The 15,862-nt window shown below is 42.2% G+C and overlaps 1 protein-coding gene across 2 annotated transcripts in view; it reads left to right on the forward strand.

Annotated features, from left to right (window-relative positions):
* Positions 1 to 15,862, forward strand: part of JAZF1 (JAZF zinc finger 1) — a 328,459-nt gene that overhangs the window by 269,069 nt on the left and 43,528 nt on the right. For both annotated transcript variants that reach the window (XM_081283051.1, XM_081283052.1), the window contains exon 3: positions 9,829 to 10,025. In XM_081283051.1, the coding sequence (XP_081139177.1) occupies positions 9,829 to 10,025 (197 nt within the window). The remainder of the gene's footprint in view (positions 1 to 9,828; positions 10,026 to 15,862) is intronic.

Genomic DNA, 15,862 nt, shown 5'->3' on the forward strand with positions numbered 1-15,862 from the left:
CTTGGCTGGGGCCTTCACAGATTCTACCCACAACGGGTGTGAATTTTGGGTAAAAATCACACAGAGACCTCTCACAAGTGCCAAACTGATCTGATCACATGGACTGGCTTTTTCCTGGTGCTGCTTTTCGTTTTATTATTTTACATTAAAATTTTAATAGCAGAATGTTAAAGGAGCTGTGAGTTTTGGTGATACTGCAAAAGGTTTTATGAAGCTTCAAAATCTACCCCCTGGGCCTCAGATCACGAAGTCGAAAATAGCTTGGGATGAGAAGTGAAATGTAGGATTATTTGGAAACATTACTAGAAATTTCCTGAAGTGAGTTTTCGTTGAGGTTTATATATATTTTTTTTTTCTTTGTCTACTGAAAAGACAATAGTTTTCCAATTCACAAGAGAAGGCCCTTCTCTTCCTGAAGGGACACTGAGAGACGGTTACTGCCTTTAAGGTCATGTTTTACTGGCCAGCTGTTTTAACCAAATACTGCTTCAATTGCACTGTGGATTCAAGTTGCTACTAAAATGAGAAGACCTGCCCCTGAGTTTATTAGCAGATGTGCATTCTGCAAACCATCGTTACATCAAGAGCTACAGCAGCCAGATCCTTGACATGTGGGCCACACATGATCGCATGCTGAAATGTACCCATTATTCTCATTGCCATTTCCCACGGCCTCTGGTCCCGTGGATTGATTTGCTGATTTCCTGGCTCTATCCATCCTTGTCCTGGGTTGTATGTGTACTAGCCAGAGAAAAGAAAACTCCATCTTCAAGTTGGACTCTGGACTGAAAGGTTAGACAGCATCCTTGTCATGACGGAAATCTTGTGGTCTGGAGAGATGAGTCCCCCAAGTTTGGGAGAGTTTGGAATCTCAGGGTCAATCTGCCAGCTCCCTGCAGCTTTTCTCAAAGGCATTCTGGGTTTCACAAACTTGTTTTCACTGAAAAATGGCAAAACCCAAAGGGCCATTGAAAAGGCAGAACAAAGCTTTGGAACATCATGAAGCATAGTTACTGGGGAGCTTTCTGCAAAGGGCCTGGTGGCTGGCTATGCAGTCTTGTGCAACGTTGCACATGTCCAGTCGAGAACAGCTCCTCCAGGACTGGAAGACTTTCTTCCATCAGCTTCTGAAAGGCTTTCCTGTGGTCTCTTAGCATAGTAGAACCCTCTCCAGTTTGGTTCTTCTCCAAGAATCAAAATGGAGAAAAGTGAAGAAGAGGTGTGTGGATTTATAGCTAGCTCGTCATGTTTAATGAGAGGAGCTGTCTCTTTGGATTCTAGCTACTATAATTGCTGCTTCTTATTTTTTTTTTTTTTTTTTTTGTGGTATTGGGGATTGAACCTAGGGCTTCGTGCATGCTAGGCAAATGCTCTACCACTGGTACATCCTGGTCCTTTTTATTTTTTATTTTAGGACAGGATCTTGCGAAGTGACCTGGGCTGGCCTTGAACCTGTGATCCTCCTGCTTAGTCTCCCAAGTAGTCGGGATTACATGTGCATGCCCCCACATCTGGCTATAACTGCTTCTTGAATCTGCCTGTGATTATAGCAGGAGTTTAATAAATGTCTACAGAATGTATTGGGTTGTTCTTTGCTTTCAGAATCTGCAGAACTTACAAAGGCAGTCTTTATCTTAGTACTTAGTACCTCAGCTGAGAAATAGCCAAATTGGTGTGGATGTCAGAGATGAAAGATTTGTGAATTAAGATTTCCAGAGTAGGTGTTGTTTGCCATTATGAACCAGGAACCTGACACTCGTCAAGCACATCAAGCCTTTTTCCAAATGTTTTTCATATATTAATTCATTTAACCTTCATACCACCCTATCAGCTAGACTGTGTTATTGTCACCATTTACAGGTGAGAAAACTGAAATACAGAGAAGCTAGATAACTTTCCCAGAGCCACACAGCTAGAGAGCATAGACCAGTGATTAAAATCTAGATAATCGAGCTCCAAAGCTCACCCTCTTAATTGCTGCACTAGAAACTTCAAGAAATACTAAGAAATCTTCTGGGTGCTTCTTTATACCAATAACTGACTGCTTCTGAGCTAGGTACCAGGATACAGACTGCCATTATATGAGTTTTGCAGATTCTGAAAGCAAGGAGCCACCCGACTCGGGTTCAGACATTTATCAAACTATTTCTACAATCTTAGGCAGATTCAAGAAGCAGTTACAGCCGGGCATAGTGGCACATACTTGAAATCCCAGTGACTCAGGATGCTGAGGCTAGAGGATTGGTTCAAGGCCAGCCTGGGCAACTTAGAAAGACCCTGTGTCAAAATAAAAATTTTAGAAGACTGGGGATGTAGCTTGGTGGTAGAATCAGAGTACATGCCATGTAGTAAAGATGGTTTCATTAAATTTTTGTTTCAGATATTTAAAAACAGGTTTATCCTTGAATCTGGACAAGTTTTATTATTTCATAATGTTTCAAACTTCATAAAGGTAATTATAATGCAAACACTATGTATTACATTACATAATCCAGCAGGTAGGAGACAGCTTCAAAAAATCAAGCACATTAATATTTATGCAGTAAAGCATATGAATATTGACCCCAAATATGATAAAAGTATGTAAATAACCTTCCAGCAATTCAGGTCAGGGTTTGTCTTCCAATGAGCTTTGGTACTAAACTTATTTGAAATTTCTCAATTTTCAGAGCTTTAGAGATTTCAAACTCCAGGTTGCAAGTTTAGTTATGTGTATAGTGAGTCACAATATGAAATCCATTGCTTTATTATTTTCTTTGTTGCAGTTCTTGGGATCAAACCTAGGCAATGCTAGGCAAGTACTATACCCCTGAGCCTCATGCTACACTTAGGATGATGAGATGAGGTTAAAAAAGTTAGAAGAACTTTGCTCTATGCTATTGCTGAAATTATTCAGTGTTAGCACTGAGAAGATCCATACCAGCAATATATTCCATCTACCCCCAAAACCAAAACTCCTCAGTGTCATGACTTCCATAAGCCCCCCATTTCTTTGCCCCAGAAAAAGCCTCCTGACAACACGCAGCTCAGACCTCTGGACCACATTGCTTCTCCAGAGTCGCATCATAATCATCCATACCGCACATCTCAGAGTTTGGATTCTTTTTACATTTTTCCAAGAGAGATGAAGTTTTCACCTGGTCACTTCTGCTTCTCGGTTCTCCAGTGCCACTGAGATCTAGGCCATTTTCCCAGCAGAACACAGACTCAGGTGTTTTGGACATTGAGGGAGGTGGCAGTGGAGTCTCTGCCCAGGTTTCAGCAAATACTGTAAATTTCCTGAGTTTGTGGTTGAAACTGGTCTCCCTGGACCAGCAGCTGACATTTCCCTCTGTGGTGTTATATTCATGTTTCCACGTTTAACATGTCAGACTGAATGAGCATTGTGGTCTAAGGATTTAAAAGATTTATAATGGAGTCTTGAAAATTTACTTAAGGAATATGTATTTCCCCTAGCAATAACAAATATCACTACAAATGACCATATTAAATTAAAGTCACTTAGGCATTTCTGATTTGTAGGAAAGTTAAAATTAATCTTATGGCAGTTTCAGTTTCAAAATGAAAACATTGCTTTGCCTGACCACAGATTTCCAGGCTGTTAGTCAACAGTGAATGAAGTCTCCAGTGACTTTTCTTTTTTTTTTTTTTCTTTAAGAAACATTCAATTTTCTCTATGTGTAGAAAAATAATGTTAGAAGGAAAACCCCTGAAAAATCAACCATAATTATATCTGGGTAATATTTCTCTAGGAAGAAAAATTTTCATGCAAGAAGCTTCAGAAGTTCTAGCAGTGTTTTTTTTTTTTCCACAAGTTAGATGGCAGATATATGGATTTCACTTTATTCTTTAAACTGAACATGTAAATGCGTATATTCAATTGCATACATGCATTCCATAATATTTTTAAATGTTTTAAAATACAGGCCATAAATCCAATTATAAATTTTTGGATTGAACCCTGGAGCACTCTACCAATGAACTATATCCCTAGTCCATTGTTATTTATTTTTGATTTTTTTCTTAGTTGTAGATGGACACAATACTTTTTTATTTACTTATGTGGTGCTGAGGATCAAACCCAGTGTTTCACATATGCTAGGCAAGCGCTCTACCACTGAGTTACAACCCCAGCCCCCATTTTATTTTTAACTTTGAGACAAGGTCTTGCTAAGTTGCCCAGGCTGGCCTCAGACTTGCAATCTTGCTTCGTTGTCTTCCTGAGTTGCTAGGACTACAGACATGCACTACCACCCTGTAGCGTGGTGGGAAGAAAGGGCCTTTCTTATCTAAATTCCTATCCCTTCCCTGATTAGTTCCTTTAGTGAGTAGGCTGGGAGCCTGATCCAAATGCTTCCCCTCACACATTAAAATAATAATAACTACAAGATGTATTGGCCAATATTTAACAGGTGACGTTTGCCTGTTTCCATGGCATAAACACTCTCACCATGGCCAGTTTCAAGCTACCAACATGATGTCACTGAACACAGAGCAGTGGCATACAGTTATATAGTCATTCTACCTACCTAAAGTATACAATATTAATGTAAATTATCTCAGTAAAAAAAACTAATAATTGATGAGCATTGAGTTAAATATCTTTGTTTCGATATATTTGTTTTAATTATAAGTTCATATAACTTTTACTAATGGCCGTCTAACAGTTGGCTTACTCATAAGAATTAAGTGGTTGGCTCTCAGGAACCAGTAGGAGCAGGTTCCATCATGCTTCCATCTAATAATTCACCTGGTCAGAGAATCTGGGGAGGTGGGCACAACCAGCCTTACCCAGAATGCAGCCCGCTGGGATTGCAAACCCAAGGATCTGAGCAACAAAACTTGGTATACATCTCAAGGATGGGCTTCCTGGGTTTCCTACCATACGCCCCTCCACTTGCAGCATGTAAATCCCCAGAGTGATTCTCCCTGCACTTCCCCAGGCCCCAAAATCTTCAGTTCCTCACACCCCTCAATTTTGAAAGCCATTGCATGAATTTAAAGCACAAAGAAGCACAGGGGTTTTCTCGGGAGTGTTAGATTCAGAGTCCGGAGGCCTGAAGGGGTTCTGATACCAACTCTTTCTCCAGCACAGTGACCTTGAATGGGTCACCACCCCAGTTAGCAGTTTTCTATGACAAATGAGGGGATCAGACTGAGTGATCCAACTTAACCAAGATTTCTTCCTACTGCAAAACCTCACACCAGCTGTGACTACAGAGGGCCTCAGGAGAGGGCCTCACTCTTGAAGCCAAAGCCCACTGAGGAAGGTGCGTCTGACCAACGCCATGACTCCCTAAACCTGAACTCCCCTGTGGCCATGAAAATGCCAGGAGAACATTTCCAACCCCAGGGATGGAAAGACCTGGGCTGTGGTCCTGCAAGGGTGTGTCAGAGTGCAGCCATCTTGGAGATGGAAAATGATTTGGTCTGGGTTCCTGGCCAGCGCTGGGCTACTCAGTCTTCAGTTCTTGGCTCCAGCCACAACATTTACCCTGCTGTTTCAGCTTCTCTATAAACTCCCCAGATGATTCCTTGCCATCGGGAATCTGCCCACCTTTGACAAATAGCTGTATGGGTGGGACATTACTTAAAATTTTTAGAGTTTTAATAAGTCTTTAAAAGGTCACAGGGAACAGGGGGAAGAGGAAGAGCATGACCGACTGCCCAGGGGCAGCTCGAGCCTGTTTTACCCAGGGCAACTGCGAAGTTGGTGTGGCATCCATCTGTTTTGTCACTGGGAATAAACTGTGCAGCTGTGGATCTTGGGGTGGCAGGGTTGCCATGATTTATGGTTGTGTGGCCAAGTTCGCAGCCACAATCCAGGAGGGAGCAAGGGAAAGAGGGCTGCAGGAGAGAAGGGCTGGCGTAGCGCTTTCTGAGTGTGTTTCATGTTTAATGCTTTTAACATGGGTGCCTCGTTCTTGCTTCTAGAAGGCTCTTAGAAAAATAGAAGCCACAGACAAACTGCCATGCGTAGCTGACCAAACACATGGGGGGTGAAGGTGGTGGTGGGTGTGTACGGGAGGGTTATGGTTGTTTGTGGTTGTGTTATATCCAAGCTCTAGGAAAGTGTTTATTTTAAAATAAGAAGCATGAGTTACGGATACTTTTAACCCAAGAGAAGATGTGGAGAGTCTCTCTCATTTATTTTGGCAAGAGTCTCTGACATTAGATACGTGCTCTCTGGGCCTATTCCCAGTCAAACACTCTGAAGACAGGATTTATGCTCGACATGAAGCACAACCCAGGTGCATTCACATCCATAGACGGGCAGTGCATCCTTAAGAAATTGGGAGTTGAGCAAGGTAGACAAAATGTAACACACAACCACATTGCAGTGCTTTGCAGAACAGGAACAGCTTCTAACTTTCGAAACACTTACTATGGCCAGCAAGTTGCTGTGTTTAATCTACACAACTATATCTTCCTGAGTGGGCACTGTTATTGCCCTGTCCACCCACGGGTTGTCTTCTTAAGGCTCACAAGATGACCAGGGACCACAGAGAGTTCTGGGTCCATTCAAAAGGACAGAGGACAGAGCCACAACAGGGCAGCATCCATCTGTTCCAATGCAGAGAGACAAGGGTGGGGGCTGTCCTGGCATAAGAGGCCCACCCGACAAGAGGCAAAGCTCTTATAAAATTCCATAAACAAGAGGCTAAGGTAGAAGGATCACAAGCCTCAGCAAAAAGTGAGGTGCCCAGTTCTAAGATAGACAGGTATCCTGATTTGGGTTTCCTGAAACTGCTATCAGGTATGTACAAATCATGTCTAGTTGTACCCAGTCATGCAGGAGTCATCTTTATCACATAAGTTAGTGTCACCTAGTAGCATTGTTGACATACCATCGTAGTGTGTTGCCAGTGTTAACCAAAAGATCAAATTCTCCTGCAGAAAAGATTCCTTACCTACAACTATTGCAGCTTGAGCATCCCTGATCCAAAATGTTCCAAAATCAACAACCTAATCTTCAGATTTGGGGATTACCTATGCCCAACTGGCAAAGTCTCTGCATTTGGAGTCTATGCAGATTCCAAAATCTGAAACAATTCTAGTCCTATATCTTTGTATTCTCCTGAGGTTTAGAAAGGTTTATCAACTTACCTCAAATCACGTAGTAAATAACGCAGCCAGGGTTTAAATCCTGGTCTGTCTGACTCCAATTATCGTGCTTTTAACTAAAGTGCAAAATGTGAATTTTTTTCCAACCCCTGTAGCCTGTTTATTTTGCTATTTGATAAAGTGGTTTGAGTTACCTACCATTGAGGACACTGGGTCTTCCTGGTAGAAGCAGCATGTTTATCTTGTGGTCTTGCCCACTCCCAGGCACACTCTGTAACTCCATTTGAGGAGCACAGCACCATACTAGTAGCAGTTCTGCTGAAAATAATAAAAGAAAGCACTAGTTACTTGTTTTTCTCTGAGTCTATATTTTGAGTAGAGGTTTATGAGAAGGGTAAAAAACGATTTAAAAGTTAAAGAACCAATTTTGCCTTGGAAAATAAATGAGTACCTACCTGGTTACCAGGTGCAAACAATTCGAATTCCTTTGCATCGACAGTCCTTTCTTCTTTTTAAATCATCAACATCTTGTAGCACAAAAATCCAAGAGCTCAAGGCAATGCATGTAGCTTTATTACAGTTCAGTTCAACATATAAAATCCAGTTTATATATCTGGATTGTGTTGCAGGAGCCATTCAAGAAGTGTGCCATCCGTGCTCCAAGTATAAAAGTAGGAATTTTAAGACACTGTAACAATATTACTGTTGTTTCATTGGGTGTTTAATTGACTCTAAGCTTTCACCAGGCCTAAAAGCTATCTGTTGACTTCCAAAACTTCATAGTGTAGTGAAGAAAAAAAAATACTAAAGAATTTTGTAAGCAGAATGTAAAGTGGATTGTGTAAAACACCATGATTAAGTGCAATGGAATGAGTTTACGATGAGTTGTACTGAACTAGCAAGACACAACTGAAGCTGGAGGAACTCGGGGAAGACTAAAGAGGGTAGGGTTCGGCCTCTCAGCCTAGGTGGGCACAGGTGTTTGCTAAAGGTAATCCTAAATGCTTTCAGATACCCTGTTCACTGTGCTTTCCGTCAGAATGTTCAAAAAGGCAGCTGGCAAAGTCTGCCTGCCAATAACACGGACAGACGTATGTTCTTTAGGTAAGAGATACCATTGCATAGATTGTTTTTCCTCTCATGTTACATGAGCTTATGAAACATTGGATTATACAGGGAGAAAAGCACAAAGTTTGAATATTATTAATGGGACAAGTTTTGGAAGAATACCTCAGAAATTTCCAAAGTGAAACTAGGAGGAAATGTGGTCTTTCCTTTTCCTTATTTCCCCATATTTTTGATTGGTGTATTACAACTGTATGTAGTGGTGGTATTGGTTGTTACATATGTGTACATGCACACAATATAACAATATAATATAGCCATGATCACTTCCCAGGATTTTCCATTTCCCTTCCCTCCTCCCACCCTCTGGTCCCTTTTCTCAATTAATCTCCCTTCGATTTTCATGAGACAGCTCCCCCACCCCCACCCCCACCCCCACCCCACCTTTATTTTCCTTTTTGCCCTCTAGTTTCCACATATGAGAAAATGTATGGCCCTTGATTTTGTGAGTTTGGCTTATTTCACTTAACGTAATGTTCTCAAGTTCCATCCATTTTCCTGAAAATGACATAATTTCATTCTTCTTTATGGCTGAATAAAACTGTGATATATATAGGCCACATTTTCTTTATCCATTTACCCGCTGGTTGACACCTAGGCCGCTTCCATAGTTTGAATATTGTAAATTGTGCTGCTGTAAACAAGGGTATGCATGTGCTGATTCTAATTCTGGATAAATACTGAGGAGTGGTAGGACTGGGTTATATGGTGGTTCCATTCCTCATCCCTGAGGATCCTTCATACTGATTTCCATAGTCGTGCTTCTAATTTACAATTCCACCAACAGTGTAAACATATTTCTTTTCCTCCATGTCCTCTCTAGCATTTAATTGTTTGGCACTCACGATGGCTGCCCTTCTAACTGAAACATGATGAAATCTCAGTGTAGTTTTGATTTGAATTTCCCTACTTGTTCAAGATGTTGAACATTTTTTCAAATATTTGTTTGGTCTTTCCCTTTCGGGTAAGAAAATCAGAAGATAAGCAGATCTCTGGTGGTGGTCCTCTCGCACTGCTCATGTCCCCTCCTTTTGAATCCGCTTGGGAAGATTTATGTGGTCATTCTGCAGGTGTTTACCCAGTATGATGGGTCAACTGTAGGGATAGAGTCTGGCCATCATAGCCAGGGAGGCAAGACTGCAAGTAGCCAAGAAAAAAAAAATAAATTCAAGTAGCAATACGAGAATCTAGAGTAATACAAAGAAGAATCAGAGTTTTCATGAGGCCAGATATGTTAAGAGGTATGAGGGTCAGCCCCGCCAGCCTGCAGAGAAAGGAAGGGCTCTATCAGGTGTGGGGGGTGGGCTCGAGGATGGGTCCCTGTGGGTGGAGAAAGGGAGGACCTTCCGAGCAAGAGGAGATGTTGGAATGAAAGGCATCGTGGTGGGTACGGGTCTAACCTATGTGTGGAAGTTTCCTGGCAAGGAAGATTTGCCTGACCCCGACTCTGAGGAGCATGAAATAGACTGGAAGATTCCATTGCATAGGATCAAGGAAGCTGCTAGACTTTGAGATGGGGACTGACCTGTGGCCCAGCTCCTGTCCCTGGGCCAAGAATTTGTCAAACTCAGTTGACCATCGTGCATCCTCCTGCTCCCTAGATGGCCTGCCTTAGTTACCCTCTGTTGTTGTTTTCAGATTCATGACGGATGCTGCCCGCCGAGAGCAGGAGTCTCTGAAGAAGAAGATTCAGCCGAAGCTCTCACTGACCCTGTCCAGCTCCGTGTCCCGAGGGAATGTGTCCACCCCGCCACGCCACAGCAGCGGAAGCCTTACTCCCCCTGTGACCCCACCCATCACCCCCTCCTCTTCATTCCGCAGCAGCACACCAACAGGTGAGTGGCTCGGCCCTGCCTCAGGGAGAGGTGCCCTGGGGGCTGGGGACACAGGATGTCTCAGATCTGATGACTACTTTGATTCTTTTCTGGCCTCTACATGATGTATGGATTCATTTGATCTATTATTGAAGAAATGTTTATAGATGATTAATATGCATGTGATCATGACTTCATAGATCTTTTTAAGGCCTTACCATTATGCGTGGGTGAAGTGGTTGATGTCTTGGGTTTGCTTTTAGTCGGTGAAGTACTACATGAACCCAGATGGCCACGTGTTAGTTACTGTTGAAGCCGAATGATGGGTACGTGGAGGTTCCTTATACCATCTCCCTGTTTTTGCAGGTTTTTTTATTATTAGAAAGTAATTAGGAATTAAACTACATTTAGAATGTCCAGACACGGAGCCACAGTAGGAGCAGCAGGGCTCCTCTCTGTCTTATACCTCATGGAGGATATTGGCATCCTCCCAAAGGTGGAAGTGATTAAAAATTAAAGTGAGAGTTGGCATCAAAGATGAAAATATCATCTCAGTGCATAAGACTGAACTACAGGATGGAGCTTAGACCTGTGACAAGTGGCTTCTTGGCATGTCTACCCCGAATTCCACTTATTTCCCAAACTTCCCCTGAGCTAAGCACGCTGAGTTGTTCTTCCCCGTTCATAGCTATGAAGTTGCTGGTTCTTCCCAGCAGAAGTGCATAAAGATGGTGGAAGAGGCTGGGAAGGTCCCTCTTCTTTGTCCTGAGAGGCAGACAATGATTTCCCTTCACCAAGTAGGAATATAATTGAATAAAAACAAAAGCTATTAATTGAATAAAAACAAATATATAACATTGTCATCATGAGTGCCTCCAGAGAGAAGCTTCCCTGGAAAGGTAAATGGGACTCAAATACATAAGGAGGGAAAGAAGAAGCATGCTAACCATGCAAAGTCTGTGTGGTGGGGAGAAGCCTGGCAGGGCCAAGAGCAGGCCCAGAGGCCAGGGTATAGGAGGTGGTAGAGGAGGTAGCAGGGCCTAGCGCATCATGGGTCTTATTGGAGATTCCAGTTGACTCTAAAATAAGCCACTAACAATCATCTCCTTAGCATCACCTCATCAATGGTTTTCTCTTACAGTTTATATATTTCTTCTTATCCATCTCCCATCAAGGAGGTGACCACATTAATATTTCTCAAAATGTGTTTTAAAATGTTAATTGCACAAAATATTAGAATTTCCTCATAAGTTTGGGAAGATGTTAAGCAAGTTTCTTTAATGCTGGGCTTTAATACACACTGTTATTCTCTTAAGGGGTGTGAGTTTGTCAGCTTTCTGATGCTATGACAAAATACCTGAGGGAAATCAACTAAAAAAGGAAAATTTAATTTTGACTCTCGGTTCCGAGGTTTCAGTCTGTGGTTGCTAAGCCCCATCACTTGGGCCTGAGGTAAGGGAGAACCTGGTGGGGAGCACATGAGCAAGCAGAGCTGCTACCTCATGGAGGTTGGGAAGAGAGAGGGAGGAGGGTTCAGAGTTCCAATATCCCCTTCAAAGGCAAATCCCAGTGACCTCACTTCCTTCCAGTAGACCCCACCTTCTAAAGACCCCACCACCTCCCAATAGCGCCACAGACTGGTGACAAGTCTTCAGCACAAAGCCTTCGGGGGACATTTCAGATCCAAAGAGGGGGAATTTACTAAGTTCCCCAAATTTAGCTGCTCTTATTGGGGGACCTCTTTTTTCTACTGGGCACTCAGGGACTCAAGGTTGAGGCACCCTATATTCAATGAAGACTGAGCATTTTAAAGATAGGATAGGTGTGGGAAGCAGAATGATCTGAGTCCCCTCTCACAAACCAACGCTTTCCTTTACAAATGGCATTAGTGGCCCCCAAAGGCTCAGGTGTTCGAGGCTCAGTAGCCAGCTTGGCACTCTCAGGAGGTGGTGGAAACTTGAAGAGGTGGGGTCTAGTGGGACACTTGAGGTCATGGGAGTGTGCCCACACAGAAGGATCTGGGGATCTCCATCTCTTCCTCTTTCTCTTTGGCATCGTGGTCCTGAGGTGAATGGTTTTACTATGCCATAGTCCCCACCCTGTTGGGCTGCCCCGCCACCGGGGTCCTGAAAGCAGTTGGGCCACCTGATCATGGACTGAAACCACAAACCAAAATAAACCTTTTCCCTTTATAAATTCATCATCTTTGGTATTTGTTCCAGCCATGGACAGTTGTGTTACACACCAATTATACCCATTATATAGAGTTTTGTGTAAGTGCAAAATGTAAATCGCATGTGTATAAATCCAGCATTCCATACATTTTATTTTGTGAAGAATGACTTTCCAGGATCTTTGGGTAACATTTCTTGTGAAAATCTAAGGAGTGAAAGAGAAGGTTTTGAGAGCACAACACATTGCTGCGATCCTCTTTTCTGTGTATTTCTGTAGTGTTGGTTCATATGGATATGAATGGGGTGGGGGGAGTCTCAAACTGGATGTATTTCCTACCTGAGGTAATATGGACTGACTCATGTCCAACACCAGATAAACGGGACTGCCCCAATTAGTTACGGGCACCTCAGAACCCCATGAAAAGAAAGACACTTTAAAGTGAGGGTTTATTATTTTTCATGTAAGAATGTTTGGAAGAAATGGAATCATTTCCTTTCCTTCAGACGCAAAGAAATCTTTATGACACCTTACCATTTTAGCAATTTCCCACTGAGAGGATTAATTTATGTTGTGGTACAGATGTATCATTTTTGGTCTGTCAAGATCATTGGTAAGTTATTTGCTGCTTGAGGAACATTCCATGTAAACATCAAAAATTAGCAGAGGAAATGGTTTCTTAAACCCCTACCATGTACAGTTTTGATTGTGTACATTTTTCAATGTTCAGAATGTTATTTTACCTGTAGTTACAGAGATCAGCTTATTTGGCTTGACTAATGTGGTTCCAGTCACTTTCTTTGCCAGGTTATAAATAATATTTCACATTTCTGCCTCCTAAATTCACTCTTCCAAGTTCCATATTCAAGGTGCAACCCTGGGTCAGAAGACACAGTTACCTTGTAGGAAACTCCATTTGTAAGATAGGAAGGCATGCTTTCTTGAGTAGCAAAAAGTAGGGCTTAGCTTCATTCTAGATTTTTTTTTAATATTTCTTAGGTATTCTTGGGATCAACATGTTTTGTGGTTTCTCATTGTGATCTACTTACAGACTCCTGAGGCTGTAGTTCAGTATTTCTAACAGATTCTGCCCTAAAGAGTTGAATGTCAGGATGGCGCCTAGGAAACATTTCCTAAAATCTTCCTGTTAAGGGTACAGTCTTGGGACTGGGGCGTGGCTCAGTGGCAAAGAGCTTGCCTAGCACATGTGAGGCATGGAATTCGATCCTTAGCACTGCATAACAAATAAAATAAAGGCATTCTGTCCGTCTGCAACTACAAAAACTAAAAAATTAAAAAGAGTACAGTCTTGATTTGCATTTCCCTTTTCGTATAAATGTTGTGTCTTGTAGCTGGAGAATGCCTAGACAGTGCTGATATCCTTCTCACCTTGGATTCAGGGTCACTACAGACCCCTTCCTGACCTTTGGTGTGTCTGCTTGTGTCTTTATGCACTACCTTGTTCTCTGTGTTGTCCTTTCATCTACTTTCTAGATTGGCTAACAAGACCTTTAGCCTAGTCTAGTCTTTCAGCTTATTCTGCTTGCCCAGCGTCTTCTGTATTTAGGCTCTTCTCACTACTCCAACCAGGAAAGCGTCTCACGTATTTTATAGAACTACTGTATACCACTACCAGTTATAAGATACCTTCCCTCAAAAGTTTTCTTGACATGAAGAAACAATTAAATCAATGGTAATTTGTGGTAATAATAAATAATACTAGACTGTTTCTTTATAACACATTATAGTGCGTCTTCTGATCATTATAAACACTCAGTGGGACACAGGACAAGCCTCATACCCCACTTTAAAGAAAAAGTAGTTGAGACTCAATTAAACAACTCTCCCAGTTTTGGGTGTTTCCCAGCATCAGGACCTGTTCACTCTACATAATTTATTGAGCATCAATTTTGTTACGAGGCATTGCACCAGGTATCAGGGATGCAGAAAAGCATGAAGCCTAGTCCTCATGGGTTAACACTCGTATCCCTTAGCAGGTGCAGGTTAAGCACATGTAGGAGAGAGAGCAGACGTGATGTGTACACACGGGACCGTCACCAACACCAATGATCAGTGAGACATGGTAGAGGTACACACAGGGTTATTCTCTCCATGCTGTTTCCGTGCTGCTATAAGGTTCAAGAAATATCTTACATCATTGTAAGGAAATGTAAGTGCCAAAGAAGTTGGAATAAGGTGATGCTGGAGAGAAAGTGACTTGGACAGTTTTATAGCCCATGATCACTATGGAGTATCAGCTTAGAGTATTAGTGAGCAGACCTTAATGGGTTGACAAAAGGTGGTATGTAAATCTTGAGTGTTCCAGGTCGACCTTCAGAGCTCTGGGAGCATGGAGGTAAAGTGACCTCAGATGAGTCTAGTTCTGCTACTTGGCAGACAGATGGCCTGGAGCCCTTCTAAGCCTTAGTTTCCTCAACTGTGCAGGGCAGCTGTGCCTGCCCCAGAGCAAGGTTAATGATTGAGGACATGTCTGGAAACAACTTCTTAACATCCTCTGTACTTGAGCCTCCAGTTCAGAAGGGACATCAGCTTGAGCAGAGCTACTCTGCTTCCTACTGGCTGTCAGTGGTGGCCATGGCTGCTGCTGTCAAGATTAGGGAGGACTTCCTTTTTGTTTTGGTACTTGGGATTAAACCGAGGGGTACTTAACCACTGAGTCACATCCTTATCCCTTTTTATTTTTCGTTTTTGAGATAGGATCTCATTATGTTCTTTAGGGCCTTGCTAAGGTGCTGAAGTTGGCCTTGAACTTGCAATCCTCGTGCCTCAGAGTCTTGGGCCACTGGGACTACAGAACTCGGGATCCTGAGCTACTGGGATTACAGGCATGAGCCACCATGACCAGCTAATGAGGACTTCTTGAAGTAGTATACACACTCATGAAAGAAGATATTTTTTGCTCTTAACTGAATCCTGTTCTTTTGGGCAGACAGTATTTCACCAGCCCTGGCTGGGACTGCTTATACATGTTTATTTTTTGTCTGAACAGACTTCTGAGAAGGCCAATTCTGTGAATGCATGTTGCAGGTGGTATCTGCTAAAGACCTGCTCTGGCCATGGGCACATTGAAGGGGAAAGAAGGCCTTATCCTCTCCTTTTCAGAACAGATGCTGACATTGCATCTAAAGAGTTTGTGACAAAAGAAAAAGGGACAATTTGGGCTTCATCAAAATTAAAAACTTTCATTGTCAGGAGAAGTAGCACACGCCTGTAATCCCAGTGACTCCAGAGGCTGAGGAAGGAGGGTCACAAATTTGAGGCCAGCCTGGGCAACTTAGTGATACCTTGTCTTATAAAACATAATGGGCTGGGTATGTAGCTCTTGGTAAAAAGCTTGCCTAGCATGTGTGAGGCCCTGGGTTCGATCCCCATTACTGAAATAAACACCTAAAAATTTTGTACTTTAAAAGACACTATCTAAAAATTGAGAAGACAAACCATAAAATAGGAGAAAATATTTGTAAAACCATGTATCTGATAAGGGCCTAATTAGTAGAAAAAAAAGTCTTAAAATCTAACTCTGAAAAGACAACTCTGTTTTAAAATGGGATTGGGGAGTGGCACTATTTATTAACTACTTCATGACCAAAGGTGGTAGAAGTTAAGACTTAGCCAGTTTATAGATTTTTTATGTCCTGTTTTAGTAAAGGCAGCAATAACCCCGT

This window comes from Spermophilus citellus, assembly GCF_964194105.1.
Source record: "Spermophilus citellus genome assembly, chromosome: 3".
NCBI classification, from domain to species: Eukaryota; Metazoa; Chordata; class Mammalia; order Rodentia; family Sciuridae; genus Spermophilus; species Spermophilus citellus.